Below are 14280 nucleotides of genomic sequence, written 5' to 3'. Positions count from 1 at the left end.
AGAACTTCAGCGTGTTTCTTGTAAGATGAACCAATATCAAACAGACCTGCAAAACGTTGACAAAGAAATGAATAATACGAATACAGAACTTCAGCGTGTTTCTAGTAAGATGAACCAATATCAAACAGATTTGCAAAACGTTGACAAAGAAATGAATAATACGAATACAAAACTTCAACGTGTTTCTAGTAAGATGAACCAATATCAAACAGACCTGCAAAACGTTGACAAAGAGTTGAACAATACGATTACCGAGCTTCAGCAAAATATTGCAAACAAAGGTATCTTTAGTAAATAATTACATTACATGTATGTTTCACGAGAGTCCGAAAGTTTGATTGGCTAACAACAATCGCGCGTCATTCAAAAATTAACCTTTATATCAAAATGAAATGTTACATTCTTGATGACACGTGCTTCCACATAAAATTGCACAGGTAAATAAAAGAAAAACTTGGTAAAACTTTTTTTCATGCTCTTATTAGCATAAAAATGTAATTATAAAAATGGATGCTTCTTTTTGTAATTTTATTGGGGTGCAAAAGTGTTGATCGTGCACACATTTTTAGAATTAAGCGTTTCCGTGCTTCATACATAATGTGCTTCGGTCACACCCCAATAAAATTACAAAAAGAAGCATTCATTTCTTAAATTAATACAGTATATATGCTACAGTGCATTTGTAAAATTAGGGATTTTGTACATTCTTTGAAATTTCAGAGTTTGTAAAATCACTGAATTGATTAGTGATTTTGTAAAATCCAAGATTTTGACAAGAGAGTTTAGAAGATTTTAGAAAATCCCTGAAATAATTAAAAAAAAAATTGATTCACTGATTTTATTCATCAAAAAAAAGATAAATAGCCTTTAACAGTAACACTGAACAATTTCAATTGGTCCTAGTTAGAATACATGGCGAGCAGTTTTTAAAAGAACTGAGGGTAAATTAAAATGTAATTTTGGAACCGGGATAAGTATGAGGAAATTGTGAAACATACTGCAAAAGACCAACAAAACAGACAAATTTTGTTATCATTGATAACGTAAGTATGAAGTTCTTCGATGTGTGAGATCAGAAAAATAGATGTGCCTGTTGTAAAGCAGAGCAATTAATGTAACAGCAGATGTCACCCAAACTATGTGTAAAAATAAATAAATTATAGTCTTTATATCTGCACATATGCCTTTTTATTCATAGTCATTTAAAAGAGTGCAAACCAGTAATGTCAATTAAATAAATATTTTTTAAAAATAATAGTCTATCTATATTAAGACCAACACATTTCTGATATTAATATAAAAATTAGATGTGGCATGTTTTCCAATGGGACAACTATCTATCAGAGTTCAAATGAAGTGAATGTAAATACTTACAGACAACCGGTCGGCCATCAACAATGAGAAAACCCATACCGCATAGTCGGCTATAAAAAGCCCAGACATGAAAAATGTGAAACAATTCAAACAAGAAAACTAACAAAACTAATTTATAACAAAACAATTTACATAAACAAATACGACACACATGAACCATCCTGACTTGGGACAGGCATATAAAAAAGGTGGCGGTGTCAAGCATATTTGTGAGCCCTAAATCCTTCCCTTAACATGGAACAGTGGTGTAACGTCACAACATAAGAACAAGCTGTAAAAATCAGCAGCAACTGGCTTAACTCAAAAGATCGGTACGAGGCACAAAAAAAACAACTAACATAACAACAGTAGACAAAAAGCACCGAAATAAGAGTACGCGAAGGAGCACCGAAATAAGAGTACGCGAAGGAGCACCGAAATAAGAGTACGCGCAGGCTGTTACTGAAACCTAGTGCAAAGCAAATTACAATTAATAAATAAATCATGTTATCCCATACTAAAGTATCAATGGGTGCATATCCAACGGATTAAGTTAAAGCTTGTTTTTATTGTTCCAGTCTATAATTGAACTGGTATCAATTTTACTCTTTACTTTAAGCGTTTATACTAAATATTTATCTTTTTTTCAGTTGCACTTACTGCATGTGTTGATACTCATATAAACTTTTCTCCCGATCAGGCAATCCAGTTTACAGATGTAAGAACAGCCATAGGATTTGATAGTAATGGTTTTCGGACAACCGGCCAGTTTGTGTGTACTGTTTCTGATCTTTATCATATTTCTGTGGTGTTAATGTCGCTTTCAAAGAACATTCAAATTAAAATCTTAAAAAACAACCAACAAATGGTGACCAGTTGGATAGATAATTATGATACGACAAGCTCAGGCACACATTATTATCGTTCTGCGGTAGCAGTGACAACAACATGGTTACATGTTGGGGATACAGTCAAAGTCACCGGTGATCCCAGTGCTAAGTATGAAGGATTTCAATCTTCATGTTTTACCATTGTACGAATTAGCTAAATTCACCAAAATATTGTTGTTTTTTAAAACTTATGATAGGGTTTAGTCATAAAACCCAATATCAATTAGTCAAAATCTTTTATAACTATATTACAAATCTCTTTTCATTTCATAATGAGCAATGAAGACTAAGAAAGTTTTGTATCTTTAATGAGTTTTGACAATTAACTATCAAATATCATAAAGGCTTAAAATTTGATGTCTTACTAGATTACTCTCAATGGATCTTTATATTTGTACTTCTTTTAGAATAAGAATAAGAAATAGAGATGTGCTGCTTATTATGTTATCAACAGGGTAATTAATTACATATTTATTGTTATCATTATCTTATAAACATTACTTATCAGTGTACTTTATTATTGCGTGTTTATTAGAAAAATAGAGAAAAAAAAATATTGATATTGATTTATTCTGTTCAACTTTAAAAACTACAATTTCATTATGTTTGATTTTTCTGCTCATCCTTGACTATGAGTATGCTTGAAAAAAGTAAATTCTATTATCTCCTCTACAACATGTTGGACTTGGACTATATTCTTTTAAGCACATCCCCGTGTAGTATTATACAGCTGTGAAAAGTTTCATCTATATCGGTCTTGCCGCTTAGGAGGAGTTGTGCTGATAGGCGGACATACAGGTTGTTTCCTATATAAGTGGGTATAAAAAGTCGACAAAATAAGAATAGCTTGAGAAGTTTAAAAAAGATGATAAGATAGAAACAAGAAATTAATAAAAAAAAATCATAGGATTAATTCGTTTTCTTCAAATTTACCACCTTATCCAATTTTCCGTAGGAAAACAGCTGAATTTGGTTTTCCTAAAACTAACGATTTTATGTGTACATATTGTATTTTTAAAAATATATCTTGAAAGTTTAGCACTCTTCCCTTTTTAGATAGTTATATATTGGATTGTTACTTGGTTAAATATTAAAATGTGTATTGTCCCGTTTTAGGCTTAGGGGAAGCGGGTACAATGAATGTTGACTTGGTGGTCTGTATGTTTGCATCGTTGATATGACTCCTTTTACAGTCCAATTAACCTACGGAAACCGGTTATCAACGTTTATCGCACCGCGGGTAAATATTCGGCCTCACCCTCTATGGATTTTACTAACCCTCTATGGATCCGTAGGGGTCAGTAGCGAACCATATAACTTATAGTATTTTCTGTTTCCCGCCGTGCATAGGGGATATGTAAATGATGATGTCCGGCTTAATAACATTGTTTGCGCAAATTCATTTCAAAGGATAATTAGATTAGAAAATCAGGACCAATCGATTATTTTGAGGGAGTTATGTCCCTTTGAAAAGTAAATACTACGAAATTTGACATTGTTAGCGCTCTTGCACATACAGTTCTCTTGTCAAGAGTCAATCAAATTTGTATCAGATGTTTATACGAGCAATTTTTATGATGAGTTCAAAAAACCTGGCTGAGCAATCATTTGGGGGATTATGATACATGTAAATTTTACGGAAATGACATCTTAAGCGCTCTCGTGCCATAATTTTTTTATCTAAGTTAAGTGGAATTCATGTCTTAGGTTAAAATCAGCAATATCTCGAGTGAGTTCTAAAATAAGAGTTCATAGAATATTTTTGGGGGAATTATGCCGCTCATTTTGAAATGGAAATTATGTGGACAATAATAAATATTATTTGTCTCATATTAACTTTTTGGTTAAAGTTAGTTTCTTTTGTTACCTATTCTGACATCGGATTCGGACTTCTTTTGAATTGAGTTTTACTGTGCTATGTGTTTCTTTATTCTACATTGGCTAGAGTTGTAGGGGAGGGTTGAGATCTCATAAAACATGTTTAACCCCGCCGCATTTTTGCGCCTGTCCTAAGTCAGGAGCCTCTGGCCTTTGTTAGTCTTGTATGTTTTTAAATTTTAGTTCATTTATATGTTTTGGAGTTTAGGGTGACGTCCATTTTCACTGAACTAGTACACAATTTTATTTAGGGGCCAGCTGAGGACCACCTCCGGGTGCGGGATTTTCTCGCTGCGTTGAAGACCCATTGGTGGCATTCGGCTATTGTGTGCTCTTTGGTCGGGTTGTTGTCTCTTTGACATATTCCCCATTTCCATTCTCAATTTTATCTTTGATAGTCCTGCTAAGTTGATTCATAACTTGTCTGGACTATGCCGAATTAAAATTTGATACTTTAAAAATAATTATATATATATACATTTGGCGAATTTTATTTTTGTATCTATTTTACAGCATCATGATATTAATGTGTACAAAGAATTTAAGTTTGCTTTGTTTGCTAGGTGAACCTTTGGAACATGAGGTCAATACTAGCTTTTGTTACTAATTAGGACCAACTGATATTATGAATTCAATGGATCACTTAACAAAAAGGCTTGAACTTAAAGTTTATGCTCAAATAACAAAGGAAAAAGTGCTGAGCTGCAAAAGTATAAGTATTTAAGGGTATACAGTTTTTGCTGGGCTGTCCAAGCCAATGTAGACAGGATTCTTGGCATCAGCGATAACTCGTACACCAAGATAGGAAATAAAACCATCGATTGAGAAATTAAGTCCCATAGCATCAACGATCTTCTTGTAGGACTCAGACTCCTTCTCATACTGGGCAATTATGGCCTGTGCTTCAGTCTGTGCTCTGAAACAGAGTAATGTAAATCTATAAAAGCGTGTGTTCTTGAAACAAGGGGAATCTGAAATTTTTCGTATCTCGGGGCGATTTGACACTTGTCTATTATTGAAGCACATGTTGATTTCTAAATATATTTTTTTGGTGTTTTATTGTAATGATCTTTTACGAGGGCGATTTGTGGTTGTCGTTATCTTGATTTTTCGATGACGTCATACGTCTTCTTTTATCGATATAAAAAGGTTAATTTGAGCATCATTACCAATTTATTTTATTTTCTTAATAAAAACAAATGTATGATTGTAAACAAAACAATACTGTCAAATTTTTCTGTACATACTTTTTATTTTATTTCTAAGGTTAGGTTTAAATCAAGAAGACAGACAAATTGTACATATGGTTAAAGTAACGAAACCTACGTTAAGTTGAAGAACCCGGATAAAAACACTGTTCCTTTGCTTTTTTTGTCAGGTATTAATACACCATATCCCTTCAATTTTAACTGTTGCTACAACGCGTTTAGAAATTCAGTATTAACTGATTAACAGGTAAAATAACTCTTGGTAAGATTGAATGAGCGTTAAAAGATTGACAGATTCGAGACATGCATCGTTTTGTTGTACAGAAAATTTTCAATCGGTTACATACGATGATTTTTCGTCTCGTTCAACCTTACCGTAGCGACGAGGTGCGAAAAACACAACCACAATGCGTTCACGCCTGATAATCAATTGACATTTTTAAACGTGAGTCCACCTTAATTTACAAAGATTACCATTTTTCCAGCCGAAGGTCGCCGGATGGTTCTCTCTGGGTACTCCGGCTACCCTACCAATAAAAACTTGACGCTATAATATTGCCAAGGTCGCTGAAAGTGGCGTTAAAACAAACAAACAAAACAAAAAACAAACTCGCCAATGATTACCTTGGAAACAAGTACCGACAAGTTCAACTGCACTTAGTCATCAGTAATAAGATTTTGAGATTCCAATGGTATTTTCAAACGCGTTGTACATCTTACTTGTTAGCTAAAATACGAGCATCCGATTCCGCTTTATCAACAATTATCTTTGCTTGTGTTTCAGCCTCACGTTTCTTTGTATGTGCTTCTGTCAGGAGTCGTGGACGTTCATTGTTCGCTACCTGAATGTCTTCTCTAGCTCTTTCCTTACTCCTTATTGCACTTTCATACTCAGGTGGTCTTGCTATGTTGCTCACCTAAATAAATTAATCAATGCTTATCAATCTAATTAAAATAAGATTCCCAAAAGAAAGAGCGGGAACCTTATTTTAATTAGATTACATTTTATATTCTATGTCTAATTGTATTTGCTTAAGAAATTAATTTAAAATAGAATTTAAAAAATCCTGCGACAGTTGACTCCATGCATTAGAAAAAAGGTGTCTGTTGGTATGATTTTCGTGCTCTCAACACGTATTTTGAAAAAATAAACTAATCAGGTACTTTCGTAACAAAAAGTTCAGAAAGCCAAAAAAAAAAATAAAAACGCTGGAGAGCATAAGAACCGAAAAGGAACACGAGAAAAGCCAGATCGTTCAAAGTCAACTTTGCTTGATGGAGTTAGTTTGGCACATGTTTTAAACAAAAATTTGTTTTGCATTATCTCAAACAAGATATTCTTACTCCTGCATTTGGGTGATTGGTTCCAACTCGCCAACACTATGAATGAATTATTTGCCACTGAACTTTGAATAACACTGATTAGTTGGTCCTAAGTCTCCGGCTTCCGATTCCCCTTGTTTGGTATATTTTACCTTTTGTTAAAGTTCTCTTACCTGTAGGTCAGTAACATCAGCCTCAAGTTCTTTATATCTCTTGATTATTTGTTCTCGGACTTTTTCCTGGAAGATTGCGCGTTCAGCCTGGAACTGTGACGTTTTGAAGAAGCTACAAGCTTCATGTAAAGCTGATCTTCCTAAAAACAAGAATTTCTTGTTTATGGTGAGACAATCTAGTTCTTATTTATTCAATGGTTATTTGCTAATCTCAGAATGTTCAATGGTTCTCTAGGACTAGAAAAGAATTGGGGATGTCGTCGGGAACAAAGACAGCATTTGTCACTCGACGGACAACAATGACTCGGGATGTCGTCGTGAACAAAGACAGCATTTGTCACTCGACGGACAACGACAACAATGACTCGGGATGTCGTCGGGAACAGACAGCATTTGTCACTCGACGGACAACAATGACTCGGGATGTCGTCGTGAACAAAGACAGCATTTGTCACTCGACGGACAACTATGATGTTGTCCTTAACAGCTAATTGGAAATTCAAGTAATAGTTAATAGATATATGAAGATGTGGTATGAGTGCCAATGAGACAACTCTCCATCCAAATTACAGTTTATAAAAGTAAACCATTATAGGTCAAGGTACGGCCTTCAACACGGAGCATTGGTTAACACCGAACAGCAAGCTATAAAGGGCCCCAAAAAAAATTACTAGTGTAAAACCATTCAAACGGAAAAACCAACGGTTTAATCTATATAAACCCTGTTTACGACTTAAATGAAGTTATTCCTCAACCATTAAATTCAAAAGAAATTAAGAAAATCTATGTGTATTTCTCACAATGCAGTGTTTTGTATCCCAATAACGGACTTAATCAGTATTATTATTTTCAAGTCTAACTATAACAAACTTAATTCATTTCTGTTATTGAACATGATTTTAACCCAATATGACCGTTGCAGCATTTGACGATTTTAATCTGATATATATTTTAGTTTGTAAAAAAAAATCAAATTTTATAGTCGATGCCCGGCGAATAATCTTCACTAAACTATATGAAGGGTCGATAAAAACTGAAGGATTAAGACATACCTGCATATTCAAGGACTTTAATGTAGCCAGTTTGGTTCCTGAAGTCTAAAATAATTTTCTTCAGGTTGGCAGATCTGACTTTATATTGGTAGGTAACGTCTAGGGTTATTTTAATGCCATCTTTGTTGTAACACTGGAAGTCAAAGGTCAAAATGAATGTAAATGAATAGAATCAACGCATAACATCTAGCAACAGTTAATATAAAAATAATGAGATGTATTATGATTGCCGATGAGACATCTATCCACAAGAGTCTGTAGGTCAGCAACAAAATGTCACCGAACTGCCTTCAATAATGAGCAAATCCCTTTCCGTATAGTTAGCTTCAAAAGGCCCCGACATGACAATAAATTTAAAAGTTACTACGTATGTGTGAGCTCTGTATGGTCACGTGGTATCTTATTTACGTAAGACGTACCTTATTTTTCAATATGAACTAAATGATGATTTAAGGGCTACATTTGACTTAAGTTCCGATGTGTCCTTAAAAAAAAACGTTTTTTTAAACTGAAATATTTGGTGGGTTTTATTTTGATATAGAATTCATTAACAACATGTGAATGCAAAGTAAAAAAAAATAACACACAACTCATTCTTTAAGACACTGTTGCAGGTTGCAAAAAGTACAATGATGTTCTGTGTCATCGTAAGCTAGATAATTAAGTTTCAATGGTGTATTTATACTGTTTGTAAGTTGAGGGGAAATTAAAAAAAAAACCAATGGAGACAAAATTAAGGAAACTCAGAAAACAGACGTTTGCACTTACTTGTAAGTCGTCGAATGTGATTGATTTGTACACACTTGGAAATATGATAAAATTGTATCCAGGAGGTCCCAAGTGTAAACCTTCTCTGTCAGTGGTATCATATAACTTTTTCTTCAGTGTATCGTACTTTAGACCGACTGTAATAAATAACCCAAATAATATGGCATGTTATTAATATTTTCCCGCGTTTCGATCAGTATAGCGGGAAAATGTTGTATTCTCGGAATGTAATCGTTAATTTTCGGTAGGCCGATGTTGAACTGTCCAATCATTATGCATTGTTGTCATATTTAAGGTGTTTTGTGTAAGGTAGCTTCACTTTCTAGCCGTCGTATTGACTCCATTATTTTAAATGTTTATATATCTATTGTTAGACAAATGTTTTTGCTTATCGTAAACTGTTTGTAACGACGAGGTCCGACGTCATTATCCTGAGATAAGCTCGAGCATTGATTCGGATACAGGTTTCCGTAATGCGGTTTTTCCTGGTCGGCCTTGGCTATCAATGGTCATCAATGAGGGGTAATTTATCAAACGTACAGCTTCCAATATTTTGCTGTGTTTTGTCTACATAATGATATGATTGGTGAATGAAAATGCCAATTGATTACTGATTTATATGTTTATTTGATGATATGTCACGATTATATATTATATACAATTATATCGCGTCCCGGCAGGGGCGGATCCAGCCATTTATAAAAGGGGGAGATCCTAACCAGGCGGGGTGGTTCCAACTATGTGTCCCCATTCAAATACATTGATCGTCAAAAAATAGGGGTTCCAACCCCCGGAACCCCCCTGGATCCGCCACTGCGTCCATCACGTACGACGGGCTGTCGGCAAATTTGAATTTGCGTTTAAGTTTATTTATTTTTCTGCCATGCGTACAAAGTAGGTGTTGTTGGTGTGCTGTCAATGGCAGAAAAGGGTGTCATTTGTGTGTCTGTCGTCTGTAGTATAGAGAATACTAAACGTATTACTGCGTTTACAAATACAAAGTGACCGTGAACTATCTGACGACAAATAAGCACACATCACGTGACTGTATTGTCACTTCTCATTCCAATGAGAAAGATTTATTAACAAGTCTCTATATTGTTTTTGATTGACCGTTTCAGAATCTAAAGGACTGTGGGCCGGTAACAAGAAGCATTCTTATGTCTTGCGAACGTCTAAAGAGCGTCTTAAGATTTAAGAGTGTAACAAGACCCAACCTCAGACCTATCTTAGAATGATTGACAGCCCTTAATGTTTTGAAAAAGTGCATGATTTAAGAACGATTCTTAAGTCTACCTTAAAGCGATCTTACCAATTCTGGTAACACTAAATCATTCTTAAAATTTGGTCAGTTATTAAGTGTTCTTAAAACAAACTTAGCGACTTAGGGGTGTACCAAGAACAACTCGCAATAGCTTCTCTTGATATTTTTTGTAAGAGTGGTCCCGACTACTCTTAGCTGCACATTCACTTGTTTAAAATAATATAATAAAATGGCGTTGCTACTGTTTGTATGTCAAAAAGGCTAAACTAACTTTACTGAAACTTTCTTCGAAAAAAATCACGCGCAATTTTGTGAATGAAAGCGGAAAGAAGATCCTTACGCGGTGCACCCGCGCATGTAAATTGCTTACTGACCCAATAATTTTTTATCACGACCAGTCAACTGATATTGACATTATCAGAAAGTACACATCAAAGGAAAAATGCACAAATTACCGATAAATTGTTATATATGATATTATAGAATTAAATATGTTTTATTACAAAAAATGTGTTCTCAATCTTGTAGACAGATATAACAGGATGTCGTATCAGTACCAAAGATAACTCTCCATCCAAGTCACAATTTGTAAAAGTAAACCATTATAGGTCGAAGTACGGTCTTCAACACGAAGCCTTGGCTCCCACCAAGCAGCAAGCTATATAGTCTATATCAATCATGACAATAAACATAAACAAATAAAAGTATAACAACTATCGCTTACTAATAATCCTGTCTATATGTATAACATGAACTGGTTGCCATCAGAAATGGAAATATAAATATTCCAACTAACAAAAGCATATGCTTACACATGCAACCAAATATAAAGCACTAAATGCTAATACCAATATGAAGCTCTCATCTATAGAACTTACAAAACAAAATGTCAAGATTACAAGCCACAACGTAATATATCAAAAGATATAAGAAGCCAGCTGACAACATGTTCTAGAAAATTATTTGCAATTAATATTTCATTCCAAATCAATTACAACAAAACATTTTCTTACAGTATTACTACATCTGGAAATTAGTAACCTGTACCGTCAAATCTAATTGCTTCTTCTAAGACAAAAAAACCAGATAAGATATTCATCACTTATATACATACAAGATGTAATATTCTTATATTTTAACGGCCTTCTGTAGTAGTCCATTTTGTCAAGCATTAATTCTCAAAAGTAAATAATACGTTTTTCTTATCAAGTTGATTATAGTAACCTCACAAACTATTACATAACTGTCCAGACACAGTATGCATTTTAAAACTACTTCCATTGTCATAAACAGTAAACAATCACATTCCTCAAAACAAAGATAAAAGTGTTTGTATTGCTACTCTAGCTATTATATATATATACTGTCTGAAATGCTGAGAAACTGGGAGAAGTGCTGCAAATGTTGCCTACAGATGCATCACTCATCAACTTTTCACAGTAAGGCAACCGAAAATAACTGTAGGATATTTTGCAATGTTACCTGGAAAAGTATGAATGTTATTTACATTCTAGAATGTTTGTGGCCTCCAATATGTTGGTGAGTCAAATCAGCCTTTCCGCAAACGCCTCAATGGCAATAGTAGTGATATCTCTAAGAAGCCACTTCTTACAGTTTCTCAGCATTTCAGACAGTCGGGTCACAAACATGATGACTTTAACCGCATGAAAATCCTAGTGATTGAACAGAACATTCACTGGAGTGATGCCCAGCGACAGGTTCGGGAAAGCTTTTGGATAAAGGAACTTAATGTACATCATCCAAACGGCATCAAAAAGAAATACTAACAGTTTTATTTTTCACTCATTTTGGGATGTAAATATACTCAGATACGTATATCTGAGTATTGAGTTTTGTTTTATATTATGATGTTCAAGATTTTGGATTAAATCAATAGACCAAAACTTACCTGTATTACTGGGCTATTTTACAAATACAATTAGTATTGTTAAAATTATTGACACTGACGAAGGCTATTTTTCTTTAGCCAATATATTTATCAACACGATTTAATAACAACATGTTTGTGTAATATCATCTTATATTAGTACCGTTGTGCAAATTTTTAGACTTATATACATAAAGTACAATAGTATGCAATTTTATCTGGATATAAATATAAATTATATCATATGAGACTATAATTCCTCCTTCCATCATTACCCTGATCCACCAATACTACAACTAAAAACAAGAACCAGGAGAGATAAAAAAACACTATATATTCATATTGCTTGGAGTGCAAGATTCTAATAAAAAACCTATACCCACAAACCACCGATCTCGACATAATCAGCTAAAATACGGCAAGCTTTTTACAAAAGCTATTACTTGTTAGAATGAACCGTTAGACTTCCTTACGTTAAATTGGTAGTTGATTATTGTGCGCATTTTATCGTTCATTAAAACGTTTGTATGATTCATTTGAGGCGATTCTAATTTCTTTGCGAGGAGCCTAACACGGAGACGCCGGAAAATTATTAAGAATTCGTAACATGAAAACTATTACGATGCAAATTAAGGGGGAAATAAGACCGATCTACGAACAACCTGAGGGAGCTTTGATTTACACTCTTTGAATGATCTTAGGATTATCTTATCTTCCCCTTAATTCAATACTTACGACCTCTCTTTATAAAATTTCTTGTTACCGGCCCCAGAACTTTACCTAATAATGTCATGCAATAAAATCTGTTCAATCTTCTGAAGTCACATCCAAATAGTTGTTCACACCTCACAAACGTATAGTTAAGATTGAACTTTTTTAAGCCGTGCATTGCGTTTTATTATTTTTAGATTTTGAATTTTGTGTTTATATTTAAATTGCAAAGGTATTTTTAAATGCGGTGTTACATGCAATCAATTGTTGATTGATACTTACTTTCCTCAGACGCCAGTTTTTTCAATGAGACAGCTATTAAAACTATACTAATGAAGGCTATAGCTACGACTAAACCACACACACCAAAGCAGATTATACGACCTACACTACCATTTTCACCCATCTTGATCTACAACTAATATTTAAGTTCTTAAAATTTAATAATTTCATAGTTCCCCCGAATAGTACTATCACATATTTTAAGTTTGAACATTACAAAGCGTTTAGTAATACCATTATCTGATCAACAAACCACTACGTGCAGTTGCATTCTGTGCCAGTTGTTATGAAAATATGCGAACCCGATTAATGCAGGACTTCCCCGTGATAGACTCTCCGAGCACACGCACTTGTCTCTGAAAAAATTTACCTTTACACTTTAATTTTTTTTTTTCATTTTCACCTGTTGCTAGGCCGGCGATTTTTTTCGCACAAACCCGAGCGAAAATTCATTTACACTTTTGAAATTTGAAATTGTTCTCGAGATTTTCACGTAAAACTCACGTGAATTAAGATAATGTGAATGTATTGTCTTTAAACAAAATATAATTCTTCTGTTTGAGTATGTCCTTTCAAGGATTTGTATAGAAATCTTTCATCCTTTGATACAAAATTTTACAAAAACAATTTAATATTGTATCAAAACTGTCTTCCGCTAACGTGATAAGTTATTACATTCAAGGACAATATTGTTATTTAATGCGCAATTATGACAATGTGAAGGCGTTGAAGCGAAAAACCATAGACAGTTGCAAAATTTTGCTGTTCCAGGACTGATTTTGCGATTAGATTTCTTTTTTGTAATTTTATCTGGTTTGATATTTAAAAAGTAATTATGTATAAAACTGTACCTGTTATCGGAAAAGGAGAGAATAATAAGACAAGAAGTTGACAGGATATCCCTACTAGTATATGTGACATCATCACGTGTAAACTTGTTGTGCACAAACAAAATTTATATTTTGTAATTCTACGTGTTCAGTTATTTTTTTTATTTTCTTCTAAATTTTATCTATTGTGTCTATCATCATCGTCGTCGTTTTCATCATCATCCTAGTCGTCATCATCCTAGTCGTCCTCATCATCATCGTTTCGTTCAGTATCTTCTCAGTTGTCGTCGTTTGTAATTTTATTAGTACTGAAGATGGCGTTTTATTGTTTTATCACTTGAAGAATTATTTATAACAGATCACAGTAAGATAGTACTGATTGTATTAATTCTAGTACATCAAATTCAACCGTGTAGAATCATGCGGATAGTCTAGAGGCGGATTTAAAGGGGGGAATATGGAGCTACATTATTATTGTCATATATGGTTTATGCAGAGACTTTTCACATCCTAACGTTGCCTTGATGGGTCCCCTATTTTAACATTCTGAATCTGAAACTGTAGAGAGTAATACAAATATATATGGGTTTTCTTATTGTGTCTAGACACTCAACTTGAAAAGGGGGGGGGTTGCACTGACGTAAAATTGGTATATCCCAG

The 14280-nt window shown here is 33.9% G+C and overlaps 1 protein-coding gene across 1 annotated transcript; it reads right to left on the bottom strand.

The window, feature by feature from the left end:
* Positions 1-2795: 2795 nt before the first annotated feature.
* LOC127718519 (uncharacterized) lies at positions 2796-13698 on the bottom strand. Its single transcript, XM_052224592.1, has 7 exons — positions 13642-13698; positions 12791-12926; positions 8646-8782; positions 7878-8010; positions 6826-6965; positions 6050-6246; positions 2796-5037 (listed from the first exon to the last, which is right to left on the bottom strand). The coding sequence occupies exons 2-7, from the start codon at positions 12912-12914 to the stop codon at positions 4842-4844; spliced, it is 927 nt and encodes a 308-aa protein (XP_052080552.1). The 5' UTR covers positions 12915-12926; positions 13642-13698; the 3' UTR covers positions 2796-4841.
* Positions 13699-14280: the final 582 nt, after the last annotated feature.

Source organism: Mytilus californianus, unplaced genomic scaffold (genome assembly GCF_021869535.1).
Source record: "Mytilus californianus isolate M0D057914Y unplaced genomic scaffold, xbMytCali1.0.p SCAF_10, whole genome shotgun sequence".
NCBI classification, from domain to species: domain Eukaryota; kingdom Metazoa; phylum Mollusca; class Bivalvia; order Mytilida; family Mytilidae; genus Mytilus; species Mytilus californianus.
Note: the sequence above shows the minus strand (reverse complement) of the source record. Positions and strands in the feature narration are given on the sequence as shown.